The 17,597-nt window shown below is 42.7% G+C and overlaps 1 protein-coding gene across 1 annotated transcript; it reads right to left on the bottom strand.

Annotated features, from left to right (window-relative positions):
• Positions 1 to 1,826: 1,826 nt before the first annotated feature.
• On the bottom strand, positions 1,827 to 16,864 carry BTLA (B and T lymphocyte associated). The gene is made up of 5 exons (XM_044442492.1): positions 16,800 to 16,864; positions 9,213 to 9,539; positions 7,057 to 7,224; positions 6,669 to 6,715; positions 1,827 to 2,410 (listed from the first exon to the last, which is right to left on the bottom strand). The coding sequence occupies exons 1-5, from the start codon at positions 16,849 to 16,851 to the stop codon at positions 2,189 to 2,191; spliced, it is 816 nt and encodes a 271-aa protein (XP_044298427.1). The 5' UTR covers positions 16,852 to 16,864; the 3' UTR covers positions 1,827 to 2,188.
• Between the last annotated feature and the right edge of the window lie 733 nt (positions 16,865 to 17,597).

The raw sequence follows: 17,597 nt of genomic DNA, 5'->3' as shown, positions 1-17,597 counted from the left end.
AATTTCATCTTTTTGGCCAGGCTATTCCAAGGTCCACCTCAGTTGTTGACACACAGTTTGTGGTTCCTAGTTCAAGGCTTTCCCTCCAGTGAAACCCTGGAACTCCTGTGCATTTGGGTACAAAGGTCGCAGCAATAGTACCTGGACTTAGCTGAACTGGAACCAAGGTTTCATATGAGAAGAATGCATTGTAAAGGCTTCTAAATGTGTCTCCCTATTGCAAGATGCAATTTTCTCTGTTCAAAGTCAATCAGAGTATGCTACTCCCAAACACTTTAATTTTTGGATCTGGCAGAGTTATTTTCCCAGGAATGAGAGACAAAATTGGACTGCAAAGCTCCTTCTGAGAAGGGAAGTATAAATATGGTCTCCAGCCAATTTCCAGGGTCAGGAGCAATGGTATTTTTAGAGTAGCAGCAAAATCTAACATGCTGAGAAAAATATAAGGAGAGTTACTGGAAAACCAGAATTTCACTAGCCATCTCCATGTTATCTTATACATGAATTATGCTGAGAGTCATTTTACCACCTGTAATTACAATGAGTGCTGTAACACCCATTTGTCTGTCCATTCAAAGCTCATTGTATACATCTTTTCCCAGTTGAATCCTAGTTATAGTTCATTACTATATTATGTACAAAAGCCCAGGGGTAGTCAGCTGTTTTGGGCTATAGGCACACCTGTCAATTTGAAAAACTGTTCTGGGCAGCACCACAAAATGGCTGCCATGGGAAGTGAGGCAAAGGACAAGTATCCTGTGTAAGAGGTGTGGCCTGAGATACACTGAATTACTACAGTTTCCAAAATGAGAAGAAACTTATTTCACAGCAATCGCAGCTGCATGTGAGAAATATGTTAAAGCAGGGGTCCTCAAACTTTTTCAACAGGGGGCCAGTTGAAAGGAGGCAGCAGGCATGATCGTGACCATCTCCCCCCACCCCAGCCTGATCATGGCCATCTTCCCCCCCTCCAAGCATGACTGCGATCATGCCCGTCTTCCTTGCATGAGCACGACCACAATTGCGTCCATCTCTCCACTGAGTACGTCTGCGCCAGCTCAGAGTTTTTGGACTCACTCAGAGATCATTTTCTCCAAGTAAGTCCAAAAGCTCTGAGGCAGACTGGATAAATCAGCATGGCGGGCCAGATCTGGTCTGCGGGCCGTAGTTTGCAGACCATGTGTTAAAGGAAAAAAAATGGGAGAAGTAGGGCAACTTGGTGAGTGCCCCAAAAGGTGTCTCAGGAACATTTGTGCCTTCAGATGCCACATTGCTTACCCTTGAAGGGACAAATCCCAAGCCACAAAGTCCTTCTGTCCATTATTTTGTCTTGGTCCCTGGTTCCTGGGTTTGCATTGCCTAGGCCGTACCATTCAGCAGTATCCCTCACTGTAGATAGGGGTGTCATCCATGAGATGAAAAAATAAAGTTCTGTGTATTTGCTTTTCAGAAAATAGTTACATTCTACATTCATTCTGTCCACTGAAGCTCTCCCACAGCATTGTAGTGAACAGCAAATGCAAACAAAATGACGGAAGCTGCAGTTTCTCATAATGATACTTTCTTGATTCATTGTTGTTGTGATTCTTGCTGAGCATTGTAGACTTCAAAGAATGCTTCAGCTACCCTCCAGTGCTGCAGTATGATTAGATCAAGGTTTGTGGAAACCACAATCTGCATGGAAATGTATGAAAAAGAGATGATACAATCCAGTCAATCAGAACGATTTCAGCTGAAATCCAGTCTGTCAACCCTATGAAGGACTGTCCAATTTTGTTTTAAATATGAAGATCCAGAAGAAAGGGGGAGGCCTTGAAGTTGCCTATCCACAGAAAGCATTTGGATGGCAGACACACAGGTCACCATCTTCCTGCCTGCTATGGTGAAATGTGTTCTGTTCTATAATTCCTCCAAAACTTATGTCTATACATATAAACTAACATATGCAAATAGTGCTTTCTTCCAGCTTTTTGGTGATTCACTTGCTCTTTTTTTGGTGATGCACAAATTCCCTCCCTATAGGAGATTCATTTGTTATGTTTATGATAATACCAGAAAAATAAGCATCACCAAAAGAATGTTGCTGGCAGAAATAGACTGTGTGATATACATGAACCTACTAATGTTCACAGCAGTGCTTCCTGGGCCACAGTGAAAGATGTAACATGATGCTAAACAGTTGTGTACATTATTGCTCCATCCCAATGGTTGCATATTCTGAGAATACTGTTTCTAGCAAAGGTTCACTTTTCTGCAAAGGTTCCCCATGGCTGAGTGTTGCATAGACAAGGGTATCCTGGTTTTCAGATTTGAGTTGGTGTGCACTGGTAACCGATTCATTGCATGTTGGATTTGGTGTGGCTTTCCTGCAAATGTCTTGATTGCCATAGACAGCATCACCATCCAGAACCTGTAGCAAGCAAGACACAGTTGTTTCATCAGAGATATGAAGAATGCTGTCATTGCAACTCTGGACATCTCTATAGATGCTTAACTGTACAGAGAAGCAGAAACAGGGCATGCAAAATAATTTTACCGACTAGATGGGAACAAAGAGAAGCAACAGCAGATCAAATACAATGGACAGCTCCGGTATCAGGTAAAATAGTATTCAAAATAGCATAAAAATGAGATATGGGAAAACTTTTATTGGAACCCCTTAGAGAATACCTTTGAATAAGAAGAACTGTGTTTACATTAAGATGGAGCTATACTGCGACTGAGGTCACACATCATCACAAAACACACTTAATAAACCATAGCTTACTGAGAACACAAATGGGAGAAAGTATGCTCCCACCCACTCCTATTATCACAAACAACCCAGGGATGCTTCATCCTTGACCTGTTTATTGCGATGTTGAGACAAAAAACTCCAGCTTGTTGAGGACAAACAACCTCTGGGTTCAAACTCCTGATTGTTCATTTCCCAACAACCCAGAGTTCTGAGTTTGGCTGTCACACTAATATCCAGGGATGTGTTTTTGCTACACTCCCTTTGATTAGGTGAGTGGGGGAAACCACACTCTCGTTTGCTCCCACTGCATTTTTATCAAGTCCTGTCAATCAGGTCTCAGTGGTGCAAGTGTGGGACCTTGTGGCTGGTATCCAGGGTCATGCAGACCAGGAAGGTCCCAATGACACCTGGAGAATGGTCATGGGTAGTGGGCAGTGGTACATAGACCTGGTAGCAACACGTGGGCTGGCAAGGAGGTGGTGGAGCCATTGGGACTGATGCTGCTTGCCACTGCAGCCTTTCTTAATTAAAAAAACATACACACAATAATTTATAGTTGGGAGCAGTCAGCTGGGTATGTACATAGATGCAGATGTCAATGTTATTAATGTGAGTTTAAATTAAAGGATGGGAGTGCTTCTTTAATGTACACACAGGGGAGGGTCTAACATTACAAGTCTGAAAATTCTGCCTCTTAAAAATGATACCTGTTTAAGGAATATGGTGGAACTTGGCTCCACAATCCACCTGTTTGTTCTGCACTTGTGCAAAACCTCATATTGATCTAATACAAATTGCCACAAGAACAGCAAGTTTGAAAGTGCTAAAAATTTTAGAGTACACTTTTCACTCCACGTGGTGGCTCAGCATGTATTTCCCTCACATTTAAGTGTAAACTGTGAATGCAGGAGGAGGAGGAGGAGGAGGAGGGAACATGTAAACAATCAATGGTGAGTCCAGTTGTCCATCAAGCACACTGTGGGTTACTCACATAACAACCAACCCACCATGGATCATTTCCAGGGTGGGCTGTAACATCATGCAAACTTGCCTCATAAATCTCCATGCACATAAATGAATGCAGGGTCAATGGTACAGAGTATAACCTGCATCAACTATGAACAAGCTTTATATACGCATAACAACAGTTCCCCACATTTTCCTCTATCTACCCTTGTCTGTGCTGCCTTTGCTATGTTGCTTCCATTCCCTGCATGACACAACAAGCTATGTGAGGTTTTTTATCATCATTTGTCAGTCATGTTGTCTCAACTCAGTTATGGTATTTCAGCATGGTGATTGTTGCCCTCAGAATCCAAGATAATAATCAATGGTTTGGTCTATGGTTTCTGCTTATCATGATAGGTTCTTGAGTTGTCCAAACCTGGGGTTGTGGTTTTGTCAGTCTTAGCATACAAACACCACCGAGTCCCATAGGAAGAGTGGCAACACTAGGAGGCTCTAGTCATCCAAACTCTACTACCCATGCCTGCATAGTAGCAAACTTGTTGCTACTTGCTTTGCTCCTACAGGCTGCCCTGTGCTCCTATTCACCGACATCTGTTTTTGTGCAGATTGCCACAGATCACCACAGTTTTCTAGCTACAGAGAATCATGCAGCACTATCCCAAAGAGTTATCTTGGAGGCAGCCTTTCTCTATATGGCTCTCTGTTCACTTCAGTCTGCCCAATGCCAGTCTGAGTTGTCATCCCTTGTATTTTCATCTCAAAGTATTTGGATATGTGGATACACAACAGCATGAGAAAAATCCTATAGTGTGTGTGTGTGGGTGGGGTAGATTAGGGGCCCAACTTTTGGGTAGAACAGATTTCTTGAGGTTTTTTTATGAAGACATTTTGCAAAAGAAAATAAGAATCTTTCTTATGCTGCTGAAATAAAAATATGTTTTCATATAGATGAATCTTTCTTGTTGAGCAAGTTTGTTTTGGGGTTGAGATTTCTCCATCTTAGAATAAGGACTGCGGGGCTTTTCAGTGGGGATTATGGGGACTGGAAGAAGATTGTACAAGGCTCGAGGATGTTTGTATTTGGGAAGACATGATGTATTTTCTGGCAAGGGAAGGGAAAGGAGTACTGGGTGTCATCCCCATGCAAAGGAATGGGAGGACAAACGAGCAGAAGAGTAAGAGGAACTAGAATGGAGGCTGAAGGATGAGGAAAATGAGGTTGGTGGAGAAGAACAGGACAGGCATTGCCACGGAGGAGCAGGGAGAAGGTTCCCACATTGTCAAGAAAGGAATGAAGGAGGGGTCATGGGCAGCCAGAGTATCTTTGGTCACCAAAACCAAGCCAAAAGAGGGAAAGGGCTGGGAGAGAACACCATCTCCGAGAACAGGTAGCTGGGGCAAGAATATGGGAAAGGGAAAGAGAGGGGGCCAGGAGAGGGGGAGAATCTGTGGGTTGAACGAAGACAAAGGGTATTGTAGAAAAAAGGGTGTCAGATCGGCTGACAAAAAGACAAGCCGCCAAGCCTGATAGTTAAGGTGCATATGGTGGTGTGTGGTGGGGGAGATGCTTCATCAGGTGGTGTTGCAGGAAACAGGAAAACACTGCCTACAGATGAGGTTGGGGAGATGGAGGGCCAAGCATATTTCACACATGCTGTCTGGGGGAATAAAGACTAGTGGGGAAAGTGAGTGAGGTCTTTGCAGTTTCTGCACAAAGTCAAGTCCTGGTCAATCTTTGGCAAGGGAAAGGGGGATGGGAGGGAGTGGGAATGGGTAAAGAAGCTTTGACACAGAGAAGGATTGCAGGAAAAGGAGATTTCTATGGGAAGAGACACACATTAAAAGACAGATTTGGATGAAGGTTATGGGGAAGAATGGAAGGGTACAGAGAAGTTGCCCTGGGAACTGTGCAGAACAATCATGAGGAGGCATGCCACACAGGCAGGGAGAGATGCATCTTGGGATTGAATTTCTGGCACAGTGGCCAACAGCAGGCACACCAATGATAGGAGGTTAGAGTTTGGAGAATGGAAACCATTTGATGATTGGTCAGGTAGATCATGGTAAAAAACCACAAAGCATGGTATGCAGTTCTGCAGAATCTGTCCCTCTTCATTTCATGGACTTCCTCTCATGCTTGGCCCTGTCTTAGAAAGTGAGTTGAACTGACAGTTCTGCAAAGACTCGTGGGACCCCAGGAGCACAACTAGAAACCTTCTTCTGTGTAATGTGCAGTGGAAACAAAGTCACATGAGCAGAAGAGGGTTCTGCTTGAAGGGTGATTGTGTGGGGCTTGATTCCTGGCAAGCACCAGGCAAATGCTCTGTGTACTAGTCAGGAACTTGCAAGAAGATGCTCTGGAGTCTGGGGAGCCAAGGCCAAGGAATCCAATGGACATGTGACTGCTTGTTGTAAGGTGCAAATCTGCCTCTGTTTAAAACTGGAAGCCAATTTGGAAACAGGGAATTTTCTATATAATTCCAGAAGGTAAATGCATCATGATGGCAGATAGAAATAATAAATGCTGATCAAGAGGCCTCATTATTTGAAGGCCGAGCTGTCTTCTTTTCTACATGAATTGAAAAATCTTTCCTTTATTATTGCAAGTTTCTTGAGGTGAAGGCTTTTACGCATACCACTTTTGAAAAAATAGGTATGACAATAACTGGAATCTGCAACAAAATGTCACAGTATGTAGTGTTCCTATTCAGTGTCCTCTAGTAACCTCCACTTAGTTTTCTTGTTGATGCAATCTGATAATGGCCATTTTGCGCCACTGAGCATGCTCAGTCCTCTTGGGGCTGTTTGCATGCTTCTTGTTGTTGCCTCCATGTTTTTGTCCTGTTTAGCTAGATAAACATTCATTTGGCTATATAAGCAATGACATTTACACCTAAACATCTTGAACACAGGGGAAGATGAAGAAGAAAAATTAAATAGACACATCAAAAAGCTAACCTACCACATTCATTTCATGTTCTGAGCTTGATGAATTCATCTTGTTTTTCACTAGAAAGGAAAAGAAAATCACACTGTGTTGATGGAATAAATTTTGGAAACTTCTTCATCTCAGTTGTACAAAACATGACTATGTCTCTGAGAGAGCTATGTCTCATAAAACTGGGATCAAAGGAGAGCTCAGCAAATTTTGTTGCTAGGCCTGTTTTTATGAAAAATGACAGTCAGCAAACATTTGAACTGGATTACTATTACCAAGGCTATGAATTTCATAAGCATTAAATAAACAAGTTTTTAAATAGTCATGAGAAAGTAGTATGAGAAATTAAAAGATATGAGTATGTCAGAGAGAACCCACTAAGGAGATGACTGAAGAATATGAGAGAGTTCACCTTGACGCTTCCTTATGAAACAGTGAAGGCCAGAGAAGCAAAAAGCGAGGAGGCACAGCACTCCCAGGGATGGAAGGACAAACAGAAGAATCGCCTTTGTCTTTTCAGTGGCTCCATGACCTTCTATCGTATTGTTAGCATTTTCCAATTTCGTGAGGTTATTGGGATCTATGCAGAGAGTACATTAAAAAGTCCATTAAAATGTAGTGCAACAATAGCATGCAATTTGTTGAGTCAACGATGTTCCCTGAGGAACCCTAAATACATCACGGTCTCAATGTTTACAAAGCAAAGTATAAACCAAAGGCGTTATAATGAAGGTCAAACTATGGGCTATGTGGGCAGTCGGTGAAGGGATCTTCCAGTTGTGTTAAAAGCTGCCTCAGAGGGTGACACTGAAGAGGAGTCTTCAATACTTTTGCTGTCACTGATTTCCTGATCCAAATGGCTACCCCAAACTGCTGTTAGATCCCATAGCGCCCTGAAACAGAAAGAAGCACTTCCACAAAATGCAGGCAGAACATTGAGTACAGGATTGGAGCAGCTGTGAAGTCACATCATCTGGAAGGCCTGTGCTTATGATCCCTTTCCTCCTCAAACAAGAGCACGCTAATGGCAGCCAGGAGTAGATGGTCTGGATTCAGAACGCTACAGGGTGGTTGACTTTCCCTGCAGGCCATTTTCCTGTTAGTCAACTCTGAGAAGCTTCTATTTGCAACAGGTACCAACTTGAGGGAAAAGTAGCTACTTTGGAGGGAGATGATTTTTGACAAGAGGCATGTGTAGGCACATTAAATGTCCCTTTCCCAATTGGGCTTAAGGTGGGAGGGAAATGGTCCTTCTTATTTTTAAAAAAGAAGAATCCAAGTTATAGGGTTCAAAGATGTAGCTATTGCCACTCTTCTGGTCTGACCCGTTAGAACAACGAAATGAAGATGTTTTTTGGATTGGTTATAGTAGACGTTGCAAAGCATTAACTCGGCTGTTCAGTATCCTGTGGCATCATTTGGAAAGTTTTCAGAAACACTGATTATATGAGCTATTTCTTAAGTTCAGCTCTTTCTGCTCAATGTACAGACATGGCCAGTACCAATTTCAGTTCTTCATCTGTCATATACTGTCTCACAATATTGCGATTATTTGCTGTTCATATTCACTCTTCCCCCAACGTTGCAACAATGTTTTATTGTTGATTTCTTAAAAAATGCCTTTCTCCAAGGCTTAATCTACATGAGATGTTTATTTTGCTGCTTTGCTGAGGCTTCTTTTGTTTTCTTTGTGGGAGGAAAAATGTGTCCTTTAAATACGTTTTTTTCGGGGAAGTTTTGTATTTCTCCATCATCTGTCTGTATTTTATTATCCAACCACAAGATGGTGCTGTGGTACAACTACTGTAGTGGATATGTGCCTTCTCTTTGACCAGTCTGGATGTGGCTTAAAATTGAATACCAGATTTCCCATGCCTTAAAAAAATAAATCTAAACCCAAAACTAAAACTGGCTAAAAATTTTGGAAATTATGGGAGAGGCCATGAAGGATGGTAACGTCATGAAAAATTCCTGCAATCTGTGAAAGATCATGAGAGCACAATAAGGAGAAGCTCTGCATAAGTGTCACTTTTATGTTAGCTGGCCCAATATTTATATTAGGCTATGTGTTAGTAATCAGCTAGGATCAAAGGAGATATAAGCGGCATATGATACTGGCTATATAAGCTATCCTTCCTTGTGTTGTGTTCATGCAACATAGCCAGACACTTCAATATGGAAACCTATGACTCTGCTGTCTGCTCAGGCCCACTGTGACATCAGACTAGCTTGGCCAATGGCAGTTCGGCCAATCAAGAGAGGCCGAGTGAGCAGAAAGCTCAAGAAGAGAAAATAGGAGAAATTCAGGCTAAAGATCGAGTGACGCAACTGTCGCACTGACGTGGTTTGTTTTATATATGAGGAGATCTCTTGAACATGGCAGTAGGAACCCCATTGTGCTTGAACACTGATAAAGGAAAGGACCAAGGTGCAATATGCCAAAGATATGTAGTCAAATTCCAGATGAAATGTTGATTTATCCAATGGGACTTGTGCACAGAGAAGGTGCACTGGATTGTATTATAATTGCTATTACTATGGTTCAGTTAAGGAACTTGTGATGCTTACCTTGAACACTCACTTGTATTACATGGCTCTTCCATTTCTGCTTCTTCATGGTAGCTTCACAATGATAGCTTCCACTGTCGTTCTTATAAAAAGATGCAAAATTCAAAACAAAAGTGCTTTCATTTATCCATGAGACTGAGTGCCTTTGTTCCTGCTGCAAAATTAAGAACATCTGACTGACTTCATTGTACCTATACCAGCTCATTGCAGGCTGCTCTGTGCAATACAGCACTGGACATTGTAGCATGATGGAAGTGCCAGGCATTATGTTGAACTGGGTGCCTCTCGGAACAGTAACAGAGATGCTGCAGTTCTGAGTCTCACTGCCTGAAAGGGAAAGGTGGGGCAGAAATTAGGCTTTGCATAACTCATATACTTCATAGAAACATAGAAACAGAGCAAGTCAGACAGGGCCTCCCGGGCCATCTAGTTTGACCCCAGGCTCCAGCCAGCTCTGTTCACGACATGCCCACCATGTGCATGTCCAGCCTATCTTTGAACCCCCTCACCGATGGGGCCTCAACGACCTCCTGTGGAAGCCCATTCCATACTCTCGGGGTCCTAACTGTCAGAACTGCTTCCTGGCATCTAAATGGAACCTTGGTTCCCTGAGCTTTGCTCCGTTGGAGCACATTCTGCCTTCCTCTGCAGGGGAGAACAGGTCTCTACCCGTCTCCATGTGACATCCCCTCACATACCTGTATGTCACCAACATATCCCCTCTGAGTCTCCTCTTCTCCAGGCTGAAGAGACCCAGTTCCCTCAGTCTCGCCTCATATGGCATCCCCTGCAAACCGGCCACCAACCTTGTGGCCCTACACTGCACTGACTCTAACCTGGCTATATCCTTCCTGTAATGAGGGGCCCAAAACTGAACACGATACTCCAGTTGTGGGCACACCAGAGTCATATAGAGTGGTAGTGATACTTCTCTCCAGCGCTTTTTTTGTAAGAAAAAAGGTGCCGGAACTCATGAACTTATTTACATTTTGAATGTAGTCTATCACTGTACACACCCACACACATCAGTTGTGTAACAAAACATAACGGTTGCCACCCACAGTAAGTACTCAGTGCACAACCACATGACCAATCACAAACTGAGCAGCGCCATCACAACCAGCATGGACAAAGTACGCATGCATCAGATTTGACACACAAGCAGCCCGCATGCACCGTTTTAATGATTTTGCCGCCGACCTGCTTTGCTCGACAGGGCAATCCAAATCCACATGGACCAAACATCAAATTTTCAAAAGTTACTTTTAGAACTTGGAAAATCTGTCAAAAAGTGTTGCCAGAACTCTGTTCTGATGTGTTCTATGACAAAAAAAGCACCACCTCTCTCTATCTAGAAGCCACACTTCTGGCTATGCAACCAAGGGCACTTTTAGCAGTGATGACGTAACATTGGTCTTAGTTCTGTTGCTGTTTCATTGTTTTTTCCATCCGTGCATGCATTTCTCTACTAATCTTATTGAAATGGGTGAAGTGGATTGGGAAATAAATGTGAAAGCAGAGAAATGATTGTAAGCCGTCCTGGATGGCATACAAAAGTTTTAAATAAATAAATAAATAAATAAAATACAGATTTTACTCATTTGTTCCTGTTTTTATCAGATCAGGCGATTTATAGCAAAAGTCTGTGGGTGCTTCCAGACCAACATCTTGCAAGTTCTACTGATCAAAAGACACTGTGCAGCTATTTTTCTTCTCTGTGGAGTATTTTATGGGAAGCATAAAAAACAGAAGTGATGGGAAAGCAAGGAGGTATTGCAAATGAAAGACAGTAAGATCTGCCCCCAGCCCCCAGTTACATGAATGATCTGGATCTGGCCTTATCTGGATACACCCCGAGTAACTAGCACTTATCTTTCCATCCTTGTTTATTTATCTAATTTATATATAACCTGAGGATAATTTACAGGAGTAACAAATAACACAATAGCAACCAGAGCAATGCATGTGAGAATAAAATATTAAAACATTACCATATTAAAGAGCCAGCAGTAAAGTGTGTAATCAGAGCAAATGATGAAAGATCAAATGCCTGTTGGAAGGGGAAGGTCTTTTCCTGGCAGTTCATATAAAGTGAAGATGCCAGGTGGATTTCCCAGAGATGAAGGTCTCCTAAATTGGAGGGCCAGGAACAACACAGAGAAGGGTTTTTCCTTGGACCCACTCATCATATTTCACAAACATGTACCTTTCACAAATGCATGGAAAGCTTTGGGGCCGATGAAGTTGACACTAACATCTCCTTCCTTTCTCAGCCTCCCAAAGGACGTCTGGCTCTTGAAAAGCTCATGACCAAGTGGCTGCAGCTCTCTTAAGATCAGCTCTGTTCACTGAATGACAAGCCTTTTCCAGTGCCTACTGCAGATGGTAGTGCTTTGAACTGGTGAAGACTGCTGTGGATTAAACTCCAAGGCAGCAGCAGCTACTGAAGGCAGAACTAGAATCAGGAGCATGACTGACATTTCCTAATAAGGGCCTGTGTGTGGCTCACAAATGTTTGTGGTGCTAAGGAGAAAGCAGGGACAGCTGGTGTGTCATGAAAGCTGTTGGGTGGAGGGTGTCTTCTGGTTGGGTTTTAGTATCTTAATGGTCGGATGCTGTGGGGCTGTTCTATTCTATTTATTTATTGTAAGTCATCGTAAGACATGCTGTAGGGGACGGGATAGAAAAGCTTTTAATACATACATACATACATACATACATACATAAGCCCTGAACCTGCGTGGAGGCTGGGAGCTCCCTGAAGTATTAGTGGTGCTCTTTCTCTTCTGGTGGTCCAAACTCCTCTGCTGCTGATGGTAGCAGCCCCACCCAAATATGAAGGGCATTTACAATTAAAAGGGCAATTCTGTTTTAAACATTTGGAACACTGTCCTATGGAGATGAGTGTATCCCAGACTTGGAGGTTTCTATCGTCCAGTGCAAAGTGGGAGGAGCGGTGGAGCTGATCTTCAGCTCACTGCTCCCTCTGATTGCATTTTTACCAGATGGTTGCGCTCAACTGCCTAGCAATAGAGTTTCAAAGCAGGAAAGAAGGAGGCTGGAGCGGCAACTGGACACCCTGTTTCTTGTGCCTTGCCACCCACTTTCTCCCTCTCAGAGGTCACTTTCCCAGCCTCAGAGAAATACCAGCATGGCTGTTTCCCTGCTGCCTGCAAGGGGGTGGGGTCTGAGACCCAAGCACTGATTCTGAGATTGGAGCTGGGAAGACAAAAAGTCCTTTGGCCTTCCAAAGCAGTCTATTGGATCTGACCAGCAGTTGATGGGAGCCGCTAAGTAGTGATGGAAACAGATTAGGTAGGCTAGTGTGATCACATTTGGCAGGCATGTGAGAGCATTATATTATCTGGTATGGATCCAGTTTGGTGAGCACCTTGAGGCACCTCTGTGGTGACTGAGGATTCCTGAAAGTTGTAGGAACCATGGACAGGGTACAGATGGCTTTTGGAGCTAAGCTATCTCATCCGCTTGAAGTTGTTGAGCCCTGGGAGAAATTTCAAGGTTGCATGGTTGAAAGTCTCCACAGTTGCATGGTTATGACCAGGGCTTTTTTTGTCATAGAACAGCACCTTTTTTTCAATGGATTTTACAAGTGATTTTACAAGAGTAGCAGATCAGCAGCAAACATCATTAACATAGTGCCTGCAGGCTGCTATTGTGTCTGCTATCTGCTATCTGATAGTGAGAGATAGCTGCTTGGCTGGGGACCCCCGCCTGGAATTGGTGTGTGTGCTTACTGCCAGGGCGGACATGAGTTCCAGCACCTTTTTTTTTTTTTTTTACAAAAAAAAGTACTGGTTATGACCTAAGAGAAGGGGTGGAAGAAATACATTCTAGGCCAGGGCAGGAGTGCCTTAATAGCTCACAGGTAAGTTGCCTAAAGTTAGAACCCTAAAGAGCTAGGGTTTTTTGCAGATCCTGTTGTAAAGTTTAATAAATCCATTATCTTATATCTTCGCCTCTAGTTCCTGATCTATTTGCAAGCAGGATTAGTTCTATCAACCTGTTTTCATGGTATGTGTTCTCCATCCATTTTGCAAATATTTTACCTGCCTCATTAGCTGAATAACAGCATGTACGACCACTGCTACTATGTAAATAATTGCCCTGAAGGGCTTCAACAGGTGTAGTACGTGGGCAGTCACATTAGTCTGTTGCAGCAGAAACAATAACAAGTCTTGCTGTACTTCAAAGACTAACAGAATTATTATGCCACAAACTACCATGGACTAGAATCCATCTCAGATATGTGAGGTGTTATTCTCAGGTGGCATATAGATACATGGGTATAGAGAAATAGTACAGTCAAAGGGCAATGAAATGAAAAATATGGTGCCTGCTAGAATTCCGTGAAAGCTTAATATATAGAATATAATAGAAGCATAGAAACAGAGTGAGTCAGAAGGACCCTCCTGGGCCATCTAGTCTGACCCTCAGCTCCAGCTGACTTGGCTCATGACATGCCTTCCATGCGCATGTCCAGCCTATCTTTGAACACTCTCACCGATGGGGCTTCAACCACGTCCTGCAGAAGCCCATTCCATACCCTTGGCGTCCTAACTGTCAAGAAGTACTTCCTGGCATCCACCTTGAATCTTGATGACCTGAGCTTTGCTCCATTGGAATGCATCCTGCCCTCTTCTGCAGGGGAAAACAGGTCTCTACCCACCACCACATGGCACCCCCTCACATACCTATAGGTCACCAACATATCCCCTCAGAGTCTCCTCTTCCCCACACTGAAAAGACCCAGTTCCCTCAGTCTTGCCTCATACGGTTTTCTGTACTATCCAGCCACCAACTTGTGGCCCTACGCTGCACTGATTCTGGCCTAAATCCTTCCTGTAATATGGAGCCCAGAACTGAACATAATACTCCAGTTGCAGGCACCCCAGAGTCATATAGAGTGGCAGTAATACCTCTCTCAATCTAGAAGCCACACTTCTTGCTATGTAACCAAGGATAGTGTTCGCCTTCTTGACCGCCACGTCACACTGCTGACTCATGTTTAGCCTGCAATTGACCAGTATCCTGAGATCCCTTTCACAAGTGCTGCTTTCCTGCCATTTGTCCCCAACCTGTACTTATGACACCCATTCCTATGCCCCAAGTGCAAGACCTTGCACTTATCTGCATTGAATGCCATCCAGTTATCCCCCACCCACTTCCATAGTCTGTCCAGATCTTTCTGGATCTGGAGTAACTGCTTCTCAGTTGCAGCCATTGCCCCCATTTTAGTATCATCTGCGAATTTGATCAGCAGACTGGTCACCCCCTCTTTCAGGTCACTGATGAAAAGATTGAACAGGATTAGTCCCAGACAGAGCACTTGGGGACCCCGCTCATCACCAAACACCATTCCAATGATTTCCCAGTTACCCTCTGCTTTTGGTCTGTCAACCATGCCCTAATCCATCGGACAGTGCATCAGTCTATTCCAAAACTCCTCAAGTTCTCAACCAGGATATCATACAGCACTTTGTCAAAGGCCTTGCCAAAATCCAGGTAAACCACATCCACCGCGCCCCCTCCATCTAGCCACCTTGAAACCTTATCATAGAATTCCACAAGGTTTGTCTGGCAGGACCTGTTTTTGCAGAAGCCATGCTGTGTGGCTGCCAACCTCCCTTCCTTATCTAGGGTTACTAGATCTCTTGCTATTATGAGCCTTTCCATTGTGTTTCCTAGAATGGACATAAGCCTGACTGTCTGTAATTCATGTCCCCTCTACTGCCCTTTTTGAAAAGTGGGACCACTGATGCCACCTCCAGTCCTCTGGAACCTCACCCGTTCTCCACGAGGCCGAGGTTTCGGCAAAGGGCGGCATAGAAATGTTATAATAATAATAATAATAATAATAATAATAATAATAATAATAATAATAATAAAAATGGAGGCCATAGCCAGTTGTTCACAACAGCACTCATTGATGGTAACACAGTCACCCCAGCTTTGCTGTGTTTATTGATTCCTGTGGTGGGGCAGGAAACCATAATTTCAGCTCAAGCTTAAGACCCTCTTGAAGCAGTTCTACTTCAGTAATTTCATGCTGGAGTCTCCCTTTGCTAAAGAATATTTTATCACTGTAACTCATGCTTGGGACACAGTTTCACACTAGAACTGTATTTGTGCTGCCGCAAACTCGTATTGTCAAGGGGTTTCAATCCATCTTTAAAGGAGGTTTCTGGTTAAGTGTGGATTTTGTGGAAGCCCTACAGGCGTTCAGACCTCTTGGAGTATCATCTGTAAAACACTGTATTAGCAGTGGTGCCAACAGCCGAACAATGTCATGATAGAAATACTGTAGTGCTGCTGTTTTATGTGTTTATTATGTAATCGTTGAGTTTAGACTTGCATTTGTGTAACTGCACTGTATATAGGGGTGACTTCATTGGAGTAATTTCATGCCCTCAACTTAGTGTTCTCATGAAGTGTTGAACTACAATTCCCATCACAACAACTATCTACCAATCTGGCTACGTATGGTGGGAATTGAAGTCCAACAGATCTGGAGATCACTAGTTTGAGGAAGATTAGTGAGATCAACATTTTGAATCTCATCCCATGTTACAGGCACAGTGGACTTAGACTAAAGAGTGAATTATGACCTCTTCTTTGTTGCAAATGGTTATACCTCCAAAGAGGACAAGAGTTGAGTTTCATTTTATTACACATTCCATGACTGTCCAACCAACAACAACAAACTCATATACCAGTTGTATATCCAGTTTATAAATTTTATATGTTTTAGTTTTTAATTTTAAAAATTAAAATATATAACCATTTTATGCTATGTAAATAACTGCCCAGCATTTATAATCCTATTAAATTTATAAACTGAACACAAGACTGTTAGTCATTTGTGAATTTTTTTACTTACGGTATCATGTACATTGCATCAGCTGCATACTGTTCTTTACTCAAATTCAAAGAAGTCCAAAGTGACTTGCAATATTGTTACTCAGACAAAATATGAAAACCAATAGCACTGTCTAGACATCTCAAAGCACTAAATGCACTGGTTGACAGTAAATTTCAAAAATGTATGCTGCATCTTTAGGGAGTAAATATGCGAGCTTATCAAGGACTAACTCCCAACGAACTCATTAGGGCTTACTTCTGAGCAGACACAAATAAGATTGTTCTTTTAAACTAACTATAAACCAGATCCTGCTTTTTGTGTCATTGTGAAAGTTAATACCTAAGTTATACCAGGAGAAGGGGAGTCAAACCTATCTACAACATGTGTTCCCTTCTCAGCAGTAGTCATGACAGCAGTTCCGAGATTAATCCTCCCCATATTATAGCTTGAAGAAAAGGCACAGCACATATGCTCAGAAAATATATTTGTCTTTCCCATTACCTGTCTTGCAGCACTGCACCCTGATGTTACATACTCCAGCCTGAGACCTGGTTTAAATTAACCTTTAACTCTTCCTGCACTATTGTATCTACCTGGAGCCGCATCCTTGCTTTGTAGCCATGTCTTGGCTCTGCATAGTATCTAGTAGAAAAGTGTTTCCACGCACCTTACGTTATGCTGATAAATAAGATGATAAACCATCTTACCAGATGCCCATGAACTATTGAACATCAGCATCATAAAGAGCAAGGGCAGCATGAAACCAACTGCGTACATGGCCTGGAGATGTCTTCACTTCATGGTCACTGTGCAAGCAGAAGGGATTCTGTCATGATGAGTTGGCTCTCTGTTGAAGTTCATGAAGCTTTTTAGATCTACTCATGATGGTTCATAATGAAAAGCTTCTTTTATCTCAAGGGGGGTAAAAAAGGAAGAAAATGAGGAGGAGGGGGGTGAGAAAGAGCACTGTCACCTTCACGACAAATCAGATTTGTTCCAACAGACATCTTCCTGCACAGATGTTATGAAGTGCCTTCAGATCCTCATCAAAACCAAAACTGAACTTTTATTTTTCACTTTTTTATTTTTCCACCCTACCACAGGAACTGCTGAGTGGAACACATGCACACACACAAGAGATGCAGCAGCAAAGTGTTAATATCTTTTAAAAGGTAATTGAAAATACAAAACTAAAAGAATCATTTTATGTAGTAAAATATTACATGTTAGCTCTTTAAAAGTATTCTTGCAATGTGTCTTATTTCTTTTGGACACTCCTAACAACAAACTCATGATGAGCGGCAGCAAGAATGTAGCACTCAGGGTGACTGAGAAACAAGAAGGAAATCGCTTGTCTTTTGTTCATGGGAACTCTAAAGTTTGTAGAAGTAAAATGTAGAACAAAACAAAGCAAAACAAAAAACCCTGAGGCATTTATGAGCATGCCAGTGGGTTGAGTAATGCTGGTACAAACCCCATGTCTAGATCCCTATTGGAGTCCTGTG

Source organism: Varanus komodoensis, unplaced genomic scaffold, assembly GCF_004798865.1.
Source record: "Varanus komodoensis strain SLA01 unplaced genomic scaffold, ASM479886v1 scaffold4, whole genome shotgun sequence".
NCBI lineage: Eukaryota > Metazoa > Chordata > Lepidosauria > Squamata > Varanidae > Varanus > Varanus komodoensis.
This window is presented reverse-complemented; position numbering and strand designations above follow the sequence as displayed.

Coding starts and splice junctions, on each gene's coding strand:
- BTLA (XM_044442492.1), bottom strand. CDS start 16,851: ATGCTGCCCTTGCTCTTTATGATGCTGATGTTCAATAGTTCATGGGCA. Junction 7,225..9,212: donor AATACAAGTGAGTGTTCAAG/GTAAGCATCACA, acceptor CTCTCTGCATAG/ATCCCAATAACCTCACGAAA. Junction 6,716..7,056: donor TTTCATAAGGAAGCGTCAAG/GTGAACTCTCTC, acceptor TTTCCTTTCTAG/TGAAAAACAAGATGAATTCA.